We start from the raw sequence: 12,928 nt of genomic DNA, 5'->3' as shown, positions 1-12,928 counted from the left end.
TGGAAGTGGTTTGACCATAAATGTACTGGTCAAATGGGCCACGGGTTCCCGAGATCTTGGTCCCAATCCACTATTATTCCAGTACTTAAAGGGCCTTATCCCTCATTGGTATTGCGTTGTGAAAGTAGTGGGAAGAGTGATTCTCAGTAAACTAACGTATTGGCTTGAAAAGAGCAGAGTACTGTCAAACCTGCAGTATGGTTTTAGGAAGGGAAGGAGTACAATCGACCAGTGCCTAAACCTACAGTATCTGAAAGAAACAGGTTAGTATTAGATTCCTTACCTTAGAATATCCCCAGGCGTCAGACTGGATACGGAAACTTTTGCGTAGCAGTACCTTTGCGCGTCGGAAGGCGTCGTCTGTGGCTCCGCGTCCGTCGTCGGCGCCGTGATGATGTCGGAGTACTTAGACGCCGCCCTCGCGCGCTGACGTCAGTTATTCTTTTTTCTGCACCAGCAAGCGCCGATCCGGAAAAAGTGGTACCCGTAGTCAATTTTGGACTAAACTTTTTCCGTCATTTTGATCCTTTTTCGAAGTCTAACGACTCCGAAGGTGCCAGTAGGGATGCCCGGTTCAAACCCTGCACCGACTGCGACCGACTGATGTCGGTTACCGACCCCCATCGCCGGTGTCTTCATTGCCTGGGCCTCGACCACAACGACAAGGCCTGCTCCGACTGCCTGGCCCTGACGTTCAAAGCTAGATAAATGTTGCTTGATTGCTGCTCGATGCATTGTCTGATCACTTGCCGGCTGTCTAGTGGCCTCCTAGACGACGATCCACGAAATCTACACCGCTGGTCTGGTTGCTCCAGACTGGCCCTTGCTTCCCTGCAAAGGAGAAGCACCCCGGACCCCCCTGGTCCGCACCAGACGCCTTTTCCACTCACCGCGTGGGTAGCCTTTGCCAAGGCCTGTTGACGCCGAATCCGGATCCAACACCGCTGACAGCGAGAGCCTGCGTGGGACAGCTCGTGCCTCCATCCTGGTCGTCAAAGACACCACCGGGTCCACGTGGCTGCAGAGTCAAGCGTCCACTCTTCACTTGATCGCAACAACAGCATCTGGTTCCTTCCTGGTTCCACTCCAGTCACTGGCTAGTGACTGTGAACATTGTCCCCTCTGCTTTCAGGTCTTCATCTTCCTCGATCCACCCTTGGGTCTCTCCGTACATCTTCCTTCTGGCCGCCTGCAGCATCTTTTCTTCCAGGTTTCATAGACTTCAACGCGGAAACCAGACACACTTTGACATCTATGCACCCGCAGCCCATGGGTGAGGTAACAAGAGCATTTCGGTGTTCAAGGGTAGATTGACTCTCCTAGTGTCCAGATTTCCAGTCATTTTAGTCCTAGCTAGTCGTAACTGTCTAATACGTACCGTTTCGTAATTTGTACTGTCCATTGACTTTGTTACGCATCTCGCGTGTGAGTTCACACTCTGCACACGCGTTCCGTGGGCCTCCTATTACTTACCTCAGGTTAGGATAGTGTAGTCCCAGCGATCCTACAGCCTCTGGACAGCTCCATTCCTTCTATCGACTTCCTTCTACCACTTGTTTAGTATATGGTTTGTTGCGCCCCTAGGGCAACATTGTAATTTGTGCAACTTAACGTATTTTTCCTAAGAGTCTTGTCATATGCTTAGCCCTCTGATCTCATAAAGAGTTCAGAGGTGTTTGTTAGTAATAAATATATTGTTTATTTTCATAACAGCCTGTGTGGTGTCCTTTCATTTGGTATTCAAAGGGTTATATGTGGTAAAACAGCTGGCTTCACATGCCAAAAGAGTTTAGTCCAAGACTGCTTAGTCCATGCTACCATTAGGATAGCTGGTCTATAAGGTTGACTCACAACCAATCACCATAAGGGTTGTTTGGACTGATACAAGGTGATCACTAGAACTAGTGAGCATCATATATCAGGCCAACTTCTCACATCTATTTTTCTAGAGCCTGTTATTTAGTTGTGCACTAAATTTCACATAGGTCCTGAAGAAGTGCCATGCGATTCCTTCTGAACAACAAGGCACAAAACATGTCGATCCCACCGTAGAGACTGCCCACTAGGGCATCCATTATCGTTTTTATTTAGGCAGGATCTACCTCAACCATTAAAATGTATTGAAATTAGGACTGACCCTGACCTATTTTAGGTCACTCCTGACGTGTACACAACCCCACACTGCCCCCACACGCACCCACGGCTTCTTCTAAAAAGAACTCAAAGTGCCCCGGATACGGTGAGCCTGTCGAGCATTGCAGCCCTGGCCAGATGAGGAGCAAGGCCCAATGATGAAGCATGATACGTCTTTGGGTGTGTGAGGGCAACAAGACAAGAGATTTGTCTTTCCCCTTCCATCCCCTCTCTAGGAACTCACCCCCCTGTCTAATACGTTCTCTTCGGAGCCACGGGTGCAGGACCTGTATAAATATTGGCTCCCGGTCCCACCCCTCTCTGTCTCAAGTCACTGACGTATATGGCACCAGGGGTACCTAGGGCCTGTATGTTTAAGTTTCTCTTGTAGACTACAGCGTTAGTTAATGCACCACTAGTGTGATAAAGCAAAGGCATGACTCCCAGCCTGCCACTGCTGGCTGGCAGGGCAGTTATAAACTGTTGGCTTGACTTTGCCATTTCAAGCAAAGGGAAAGCCGAAACCTTCCTTTTTTATATTTATAAGTCTCCTCAAAAAATGCCTCCCTAGCATTGGACGCAGGGTGCATTATATTAAAAGGTTGGACCTATAGTTTCATGTTTTAAAGGGGTAACCGTAAAAGTCAGCAATGTCTTTTTTTACTGTTGAATGGATAGTAGCACCATTGGCAAGTTCACAATTACAGGCTGATATCTCAGCCCTGCAAACTTCTAAATGGGACTAGTAAAGTTGGTACTGCAAGGTAACAAAAAAGTCAATGCATGAAATAGGATTTAATGGTTACATCTATTTTAATGTCACTGGTCGGCAAAGTGCAACTTTAGTAAATATTGTCTTTTTTGCCCAAGGTTTTCCAGTGCCTATTTATGGTTGCAAACAAAGGTCTGGCATTCATACAGGCGTGTGTCGTCCTGGGTAGGAGCGTCCAGGATACCCAGGAAAGCTTACAATGTGCCTGCAGTGGTCAAAAGAGTCCTCCATTCCTGGCAGGAAAACCCCTGTAGGGTGTGTGCCCAAAAGTCGAGCTTAAAGGGAAAGCTTCCTTTAAAGAACAAAAGACATGCACACACAAAGAGGGTGGCTGCTCCTTTGTTTAGGTAGACAGGAGGGTGTTGGGGAACGCAAGCAGAAAAAACTAATCAATCAGTTTTTTACGTGGCTGTGTAGACCTTGGGTATCCACGTTTCTTGGATAGTCTACCAACCTCCACAAACAGGGAGAGCAGTCCAGCCATCATCGGAATGGGCAGAATACAGCACTCTGGAATAGCTAGATGCCAGACTTCACAGGAAGCTATCATGTAGGAAGGATACAAGTACCCCATTGGCTAGTGACGCCTATATGCCCAGAGTTAATTTTCTGGGCAAAAAGGAGTCACCCTTAGACCTCAGTTGTATTGGAGAAGAGACCTGAAGGAGGACTTGCCTGTCTGACCTTGGACCTTGCAAAGAAAGGCTTAACCAAAGTTGGACTGCACCTGCAGCTCTGTGGGCTAGCAAAGAAAGTATGTTGCCTGTAGTGTTCTGCTCATGGAGAAATTGTCACTCAAGCCCCAGACAGAAGCATACTCTAATAGTCAGTTGACTGAATTCCTGTTTCCGCACCAGGGCCATAAATGCTGGAGAAGCCTGCTTTGGCGTGTTGGATCACTAAGTTCTGGATCGTTGCTCACTGCCACAGGGCAGACTCTGAGACAGAGTCCTGTCGCTCCAAAGTTGCATGCCAGTCTGCTGGACCCAAGAAGGTCGTTAAAGTGTAATTGGGTCACCCAGAATGAGAGTTCTCACTAGAACAGGGGAACCGCTGGTTTAGTTGGGACCAGTAGCACTGTGGCAATTTGACTGTTACTGGACCTAATAGGATGTCAAGTGATATTGATCACTGTTGCCAAAGCTGCCCCACCAAGACCTCCGACCGAGGAGTAGCTCCAGGAAGCCTCCAGTCGACCGCACAGCATCCTGTATCCCTTCTATCAGGACTACTCCATAAGAAGTCAATGAGAAGTTGCTATTAACACAGAGACTGGACTGGAGACTGCTTCCTCTTCAAGGTAACTCTTCTTTGGGACTGTGCCACCCCTCTCACCTGCTCCCTGTAAGAATTAATTATGCAAAGTAACTGGAAGTGACCATATTCAACTTTGACAAAAACTGTCCTCAAAACGTTTCTAAATTATCAAATTCATTGAATTTGCCAGTGGTTGTTCGCTGTTGATTTAAAAGTTGTGATTTATTGTTTAAGTATTTACATCTCCAGAATTCTTAATAGGATCTTGTTCATTTTGATGTCTATAAATTCTTAAATATGCAATCTGTTATTATGAATTAGTGTTGTATTGCTTGAAAGTCTTGTTTATTTCTTATCCTTTTGTTTTGGTGCTGTTAAATGCTTTCTAACTATTTGTGTTAAAACCGGACTGCTTGAAACCGCTATCTTGGGTTGAGATAAGGTTTTAGCCTAACTGTACCATAGGCAGTGTTATGAGTTTATTACATGATGAGGCCTCACTAATACATCATATAATGAACCACATTTCCGTACGAGATACTTAATTTTTTACTTAACATTTTTTACAATGGAATAAGGTTGCTTGGGTGGTCCAGGGACTTACTCACACATTACTTTGGTATTGCAGGTACAGCCTCTTTGCTGCACTTTCTCTCATCATGGAGGATGGTATTGCCTCCCACCTGGAACATATCACCACCTTGATGGTTATGTCTCTAAAATCTAGAGAAGGAGTTGTGGTGAGTGGCATCTCTTTAGGGGAGGGGAAAGGGGAGGGGTGGTAATATTCCCTGATGCTGATCTACCATTTCACTTATTCTAACATAGCAAACTAGATGTGTTCTTATCAGCCAAGTTGATTCACAAGGGTGCTTTGGAGAATTTTAACTCTGTTCTATATTAGGGTTGTCAATATTGTTTGCTAGATTGACAAGCTCTTTTATATCACTGAGTATGAAGAAAACATGCTAAGATGTTATGTACACTTTGTTAAAATTGTCTTTGTTTATATAAAAAAAATTCTTTGTTTGATCCCAATTTTTTTCCTGTGCTTACTAAATTTACAGTCCCTCAGTGCCCTTTAAGTTTATACTTTTTACAATATCGGACATCAATCTTTGTTTACTATAGTTACCTTTTCTAACCTTTGGATGTATTCTGTAGCAGTTGCCTAAGGAATCTTCATCTTACAGAATCCTCTAGCATACTGGATCGAGAAACTCCAAAGCTCTCATGTCGTCAGTCGAGGGTGCTGGCCTCGTATGATTGCCAGAAGTGACCTCACCAAAGGCAAATAACTGTCACCCCAATGCATTGACGTCAGTTCCCTTTTTTTCACGACTTTGTTGTGGATCCAGAGTTTGCTCTTCCCTGAGAGTTGGGTATCCAATTTTTCAGAAAAAAATCTTTTGCACAGTACCATGTCTCCACCAAAAGCACTCTGGTTTCAAACCCTGTAGGGATTTGGAAGGGCAGTTGTCCATTACTGACCCCCATCCTATTTGTGGTGTGTGGGTATTGAGAAACACTTAAGACACTGCGGCTCTTGCCTCATTATGAACCAGAAGCCTATCAAGGAGCACAAAGCAATACTTTTTATAATTCGGCCTCGTGACTACAGGAGACATAATCGTTGTTCTCGACCCAGATTGAGGTTGCCTTCCTCATCTACGGCCAGGAGGAAAAATCATAAGAAATGTTTAAAAAACGCTCCGCTAAGTCTCCAAAGCACCTCTAAATTCCAAAAGGATCTTCTTCCTCTGAACTAGTTAGTTCCCATGGGACATAACTCTCCGGACCGCTCTGGGCACTCGACCAGCTACTTACTTGAAGTCTATGTTCAATAATTTTGCGAAAAATCAACCGGGCCTCATGTTCACATCTGTGGTGCTGGTCCAGCCATGCCAACACCGGCTCCAACCTTCACATGTTGGCTAGTTATACTTGGCCTCCATGTAAGCTGTAGCCGTAGCCACCCCAGAAGCTACCAATGCCGGAGCCATAGATGGAGCCTTTACTAACGCCACCATAACCACCTCCACCTCCTACACCCGCAGATCTTCCACAACATAGATTCCATAGGGAGGCTCAAAGATTGATTTTGGAGGAATGCTACTGACAGAGATTACACCAACTATTTGATTCTGATCCTATACGTTCGTTATGTGGGCTGCTGAATTCATATCTGTGCATAGATCGCCGCCTAGTGTTGGGTCCGGATGATTGCACATTGTCGACCCGACAAGGCTAAAAGCAGTACAGACCTCGAGTCCACACCTGGCGGTGGCTCGAAGGAACCCGGCGAGTCAACACAGCCATCCGCCTCCTTTTCGAAGCAGGTGTCGGAGTCTCTGAAACGCATTAAAGAGAAGGCTACTACTGTCGGACCGAAGGCTACTCCACCCCCGAAGCCGGTCAGTAAACCTCCAAAGTCGTCGGCACCCATCCAGTTCACACTGCCGCCGAAAGTGGTACCTAAGGCCTTCGCCCCTAGGACGGCCGTCGAAGCGACCAAGAAGGTGTCCATGGGGCCGAAGCCTACAACTGCGGAGGTGGCCACCAAGCATCGGCAGCCTCCGCCTGAAGATCAGTCGAGGCAATTCATCGACGCAGAGACGGGTAGACTTTCTATTTTCAAGCGAAAGATCGCCCCAGAACAGCCTATGGAGTCATATAAAATTCCATTAAAGAAAAAGAGGGATTCTGCTACGTCACCTCTTCTCTTTGAACCTTTAACACCACATGGACAAGACACTGCACCTATCTCACCCACATACTCAGATGTGGACGCAGGGGATGGTGACAATGAGGAGTGCAGTTATCCTGTAGACACTGACCCTGAAGATCATACTGAACCCTGGACAGACGCTGCTGACCCAGGAGATCCACAAACTGCCCCAGACAGTCCTGTCTATGCCATTAAAACCTCGCCTACTGAAGACACGGCTGTATTTCATGCACTTATTGAGAGGGCAGCAAAAAATCATGATCTCCAGCTCCATGCTGACCCTATTGAGGAGGATTTTTTGTTTGACACCTTCTCAACCTCAGAGAGAACTGTCAAGACTCTACCAATGCTAAAGGGTGTCCTAAAACATGCTGGAGACATTTTTAAGGAGACCACAAGGGCAAGGGTGATAAACCCCAGAATTGAGAAAAAATACAAACCAGCACCTGGGGACCCTATGTGTATCAAGGGACAGTTGCCGTTGGACTCTCTGGTTGTTTCCAATGCCCGGAAGAGGGCGAACTCGCAAACAACGGGTGATGCTCCTCCCCCTGACAAAGAATTTAAAGTGCTAGAAGCATCACGGAAAAGAGTGGCAGCTCAAGCGGCAAATATCTGGCGGATCTCCAACACACAGGCACTCTTAGCCAGATATGACAGGGCTCATTATGATACACTTGAAACCCTGTTACAACTCTTACCAGATGAGTATAAGGAGGTAGCAGAGATGCTAATACAAGAAGGGAAACTTATATCAAACGCATCTATTAAGTGTGCGCTGGACGCAGCAGACACCGCAGCCAGGGCAATTAATGCAAGTGTGATGTTACGGCAACATGCCTGGCTGAGAATCTCCGGTTTCAAGCCCGAGATACAAACCACCATACTAAATCAGCCTGTTAACCCTGATCACTTATTTGGCCCAGAGGTGGACACCACCTTGGAAAAAATAAAAAGACACAGACTGCAAAGTCTATGGGGGCTCTACAGTCGCAGCAGTTCAGGGGTAGTTCCTTTCGTCGCTCCAACAATAGAGGAGCTTCCAGAGGCCAGCTGTCCCAGCAGACACAATACAGTAAAGGAGGCACGCAGACCACCTACACCAAACAGAATAGTGGTGGCTATCGTGGAAACAGCACCAAGGGCAGAGGTCGTGGAAACAACAGCTCCCGATCCTCCGCCACTAACAAACAGTGACGTCTTGTCACTATCCCCCCGACCATCCAGTCAGGGGGAGACTACAACAATTATACAAAGCTATGCTCTCGCAACTACATATGTAGTGACAAAACAGGGTACAATGACCAAATAGGAATAGAAGCACAGAAGCAGATTCTTTGGTATTTCTTTGTCACAACAAGACGTAGGTTTTATTTTCTCCAGACTTGAGAATGTTACATTCGCCGACACGTGTTTCGTCGTGTACGGTTGAGTCAACACGACTCGTCAGGGCTTAGTCTTCAATACCAAATGTATGGTTTGAAGTGAGTCTGGACCTTGTCGTTTTTATTCGCTATATAGTTGGTCAGAGTCGGAATTAACAATGCTCTGGAAGCGTTTCAACAGTGAGGTCATACGTGTAGAAACAAAGGTTTTGTCTGGTTGTGATCCCACCTCACTGTTCGGAGATGAATCTCGAGTGTAGATGTTCTGAGTACGTCTGCGTCTCAGGCGGGAGCCGGGAGGGGATTCTTCGGTTGTGCTTCAGAAGGGAAACAGGTGCGTCTCCTCTTTGGCGGTGTACCGTAGTAGGCAATCCCTCCTCTTGAGTTTCCCGGCGGTCGTCTCTCGTGCACGAGAGACGACCGCCGGGAAACTGAAGAATCCCCTCCCGGCTCCCGCCTGAGACGCAGACGTACTCAGAACATCTACACTCGAGATTCATCTCCGAACAGTGAGGTGGGATCACAACCAGACAAAACCTTTGTTTCTACACGTATGACCTCACTGTTGAAACGCTTCCAGAGCATTGTTAATTCCGACTCTGACCAACTATATAGCGAATAAAAACGACAAGGTCCAGACTCACTTCAAACCATACATTTGGTATTGAAGACTAAGCCCTGACGAGTCGTGTTGACTCAACCGTACACGACGAAACACGTGTCGGCGAATGTAACATTCTCAAGTCTGGAGAAAATAAAACCTACGTCTTGCTGTGACAAAGAAATACCAAAGAATCTGCTTCTGTGCTTCTATTCCTATTTGGTCATTGTACCCTATTTTGTCACTACATATGTAGTTGCGAGAGCATAGCTTTGTATAACTGTTTTGTCTCTTGACTTATTGGACGGTTAAGGGTGTTTGCCGTCTGCTCTACACGCACTACACAACAACATTTATTTGATTTTTACACACTGTAACGTATCAACCTAGGCAGTGCGCCCTTGTGTTCCGAATCTCCTAAAACCCCTTCTCAGCTCGAGACTACAACAGTTCCTGCCGGTCTGGAAGTCCATCACAACAGACAGGTGTGTGAGGCAACTTATCCAGTATGGTTATTGTCTGGAGTTAACATCCTCTCCACCCAACATTCCCCCAAGACACCGTCCTATGTCCACAGAGCATTTGCAATTATTGCAGCAGGAGGTAGTCGGCATGCTGCAAAAAGGAGCCATAGAGCTCGTGCCTGTGGAAGAAAAAGGGACAGGGGTGTACTCGCTGTACTTCTTGATCCCAAAAAAGGACGGGTCCCTCAGACCCATACTGGACCTCAGGCCCCTGAACCAGTACATTCTCTCAGAACACTTTCACATGCTCACATTACAGCAGGTTCTACCGTTACTCAGTCAGGGAGATTTCCTCGCAACATTAGATCTGAAGGATGCATATTTCCATATACCGTTACACCCGTCACACAGAAAATACCTCAGGTTCACCATTCAGGATCAGCATTATCAGTTCAAGGACCTCCCTTTCGGAGTGACGACAGCGCCCAGGATGTTTACCAAGTGCCTTGCGACAGTGGCTGCACACCTAAGGAGACAAAATGTTCACGTCTACCCTTATCTGGACGTCTGGCTTGTCCAGGCGAAGTCGGCCCAGCAATGTCCCGCCCACATGTCCCACACCATTCACCTTCTTCACGATCTGGGGTTCTCACTGAATTATCCAAAGTCCCACCTTCAGCCCGCCCACGTACGGCAGTATCTGGGCGCAACAATAGATACTCTGGCAGCCACGGCACAGCCAAATTCAGTGAGGATCAACAGCATGCAATTGCTGATACAAAAATTCAAACCACATCACTCGCTTCCAGCACGGGTGTTCATGCAGTTGATAGGCATGATGGCCTCCTGCATCTTCATAATCCCGCACGCAAGACTACACATGCGTGACCTTCAGAAGCGCTTAGCACGTCAGTGGAATCAGGCTCACGGACAATTGAAAGACCTAGTGTTGGTGACCGGTCGCGCATACAACTCTCTGCATTGGTGGAATCCACAAAACCTTTGCAGGGACCGACCGTTCCAGGAGCCTGTGCCACAGATTATACTGACAACGGACCCATCTCTCCAGGGATGGGGAGCTCATGTACTCCACTACACGGTGCAGGGACTATGGACAGTACAGCAGAAGAAGATGCACATCAACCTTCTGGAACTGATGGCAATCTTCATGGCGATGAAAGCATTCAAGGTACATTTGTGCAACAAGGTTGTGTTGATCCGGACGGACAACATGACGGCCATGTACTACATACAAAAGCAGGGAGGTAAACACTCTCCACAGTTGTCTAATCTGGCTCAGAGCATGTGGAAGTGGGCCATTCAGAGGAACATCTTCCTCATTGCGGAACACCTCCCGGGCAAGGACAATCAGATGGCGGACCTGCTCAGCAGGTTCAGCCACCAGATGCACGAGTGGGAGATACATCCATCAGTACTCCGACCGTACTTCCAGCAGTGGGGTCATCCAGAGATAAACCTGTTCGCCACAAGGGAAAACGCAAAATGCCGAAGCTTTGCCGCCAGGTTCCTACACCCACAGTCGCAGGGAAATGCGATATGGATGAACTGGTCAGGCATATTTGCATACGCTTTTCCCCTAGCACCTCTAATACCGCTGGTGGCACGCAAGCTGAAGCAACACTCGATGACTCTCATCCTGGTTGCTCCAACGTGGGCACGCCAACCATGGTACACCACGTTTCTGGAACTTTCCGTGGTACCGCATCAAAGGCTTCATCTCACACCCAGCCTTTTGACGCAGAGCCATGGCGACATTCAGCATACAGATCCGCAACAGCTCAACCTGGCGATCTGGCTCCTGAGGTCTTAGAATTCGGCTACCTCAACTTGCCTCCTGACTGTATGGATATCATAAGGGAGGCAAGAAAGTCCACCACGAGAGCATGTAATGCGGCAAAATGGAAGCGATTTGTCATTTATTGTGCCGACCACATCAATCCGCTTGATGCATCTACTCACAACATCATTTGTTATCTGTTACATCTATACAATTGCAATCTGGCCTATGCTTCCATTCGTATACATTTGTCCGCAATAGCAGCTTATCTCCCAAACGGGCAGCATCTCTCACTTTTCAGAGTGCCTGCCATCAAAGCCTTTCTGGGGGAACTCAAACGAGTTATTCCTCCCAGACACCCACCAGCACCTGTATGGAACCTAAATGTGGTCCTCACAAGGCTGATGGGTCCACCTTTTGAGCCTCTACACTCATGCAAGATTCAATTCTTGACGTGGATAGTGGCTTTCCTAATAGCAACCACATCGCTATGACGAGTGAGTGAACTTCAGGCACTAACTATCCAGGAGCCATTCATACAGATTCACTCCAACAGGGTGGTACTCCGCACTAACCCGAAGTTTCTGCCTGAAGTGGTTTCACAGTTCCATATCAATCAGACTATAGAACTGCCAGTGTTCTTCCAGAATCCTGAGTCCGTGGCAGAGAGAATGCTCCACACACTAGATGTCAAAAGAGCTCTAATGTACTACATAGATAGGACAAAGGATTTTAGGAAAACAAAACAACTGTTTGTTGCCTTTTCGCCACAACACAAAGGCAACCCCATTTCCAAAGCAGGTATAGCCAGGTGGATCGTTGAGTGCATTCAGATTTGCTATCAAAAGGCTAAGCGCACATTAACGGTTCCCCCAAGAGCCCACTCCACGCGAAAGTTGGGGGCCTCCATGGCTTTCCTTGGAAATATTCCTTTAGAAGACATATGTAGAGCAGCCACATGGTCTACCACACACACATTTACAAACCACTACTGCGTAAATGTGCACTCCAAACAGCAGGCAGCTGTAGGGCAGGCTGTTCTAAAAACACTTCTTCAAACTGCTGCAGGTGGCACGGGCGGCCGCCGCTAATGGAGGGACTGCTATATATTCTATGCACAGATATGAATTCAGCAGCCCACATGCCTCGAACCGAATATGCTACTTACCAGTATGCATCTGTTCTTGGCATGTAGGGCTGCTGACATTCATATCGCCCGCCCTCCTCCCCGGCGCCTGTAGAGGATGCAGCACTTAGAATTACTCTTAGCATGGTCATCACTTACGGTATTACACTCCATCTTTGCCACAATGGCGAAAAACAATCTGAGGATGGAGTGGATGCCCATGCGCACTGTAGTCCAGGGGAGGAGCCACCTATCTTGTGATACTTCGAAGACTCTTCCAGGACAACAATGTGCAATTATCCGGACCCAACACCAGGCGGCGATCTATGCACAGATATGAATGCCAGCAGCCCTACATGCCAAGAACAGATGCATACTGGTAAGTAGCATATTCGTACTTTTTGCTGAAGATGAGGCAGAGAACCCATTTGAGATACCTGGATTGTGTTCAGCAAGTGGTCTGGACACTTCTCTTCCAGGGAAGTCATAAGCACTGAATAGTCCAGCCCACGTGCAGGGACCCCCAGAGCGCGTGTGTATGTGTGTGTGTGTGTGTATGTATGTATGTATATATATATATATATATATATATATATATATATATATATATATATATATATATATATATATATATATATATATATATATATTTTGTTAGAACTGG

At 47.0% G+C, this 12,928-nt stretch overlaps 1 protein-coding gene across 1 annotated transcript in view; it reads left to right on the top strand.

Moving 5' to 3' along the window:
* The window catches only part of IPO4 (importin 4), a 2,281,504-nt gene that overhangs the window by 1,359,141 nt on the left and 909,435 nt on the right, over positions 1–12,928 (top strand). Inside the window, exon 18 of the mRNA XM_086923725.1 lies at positions 4,791–4,902. Within this exon, the coding sequence (XP_086779851.1) occupies positions 4,791–4,902 (112 nt within the window). The remainder of the gene's footprint in view (positions 1–4,790; positions 4,903–12,928) is intronic.

This window comes from Lissotriton vulgaris, chromosome 5 (assembly GCF_964263255.1).
Source record: "Lissotriton vulgaris chromosome 5, aLisVul1.2, whole genome shotgun sequence".
Taxonomy (NCBI): domain Eukaryota; kingdom Metazoa; phylum Chordata; class Amphibia; order Caudata; family Salamandridae; genus Lissotriton; species Lissotriton vulgaris.
The sequence above is the reverse complement of the archived record's forward strand: the minus strand, read 5'-3'. Positions and strand labels throughout refer to the sequence as shown.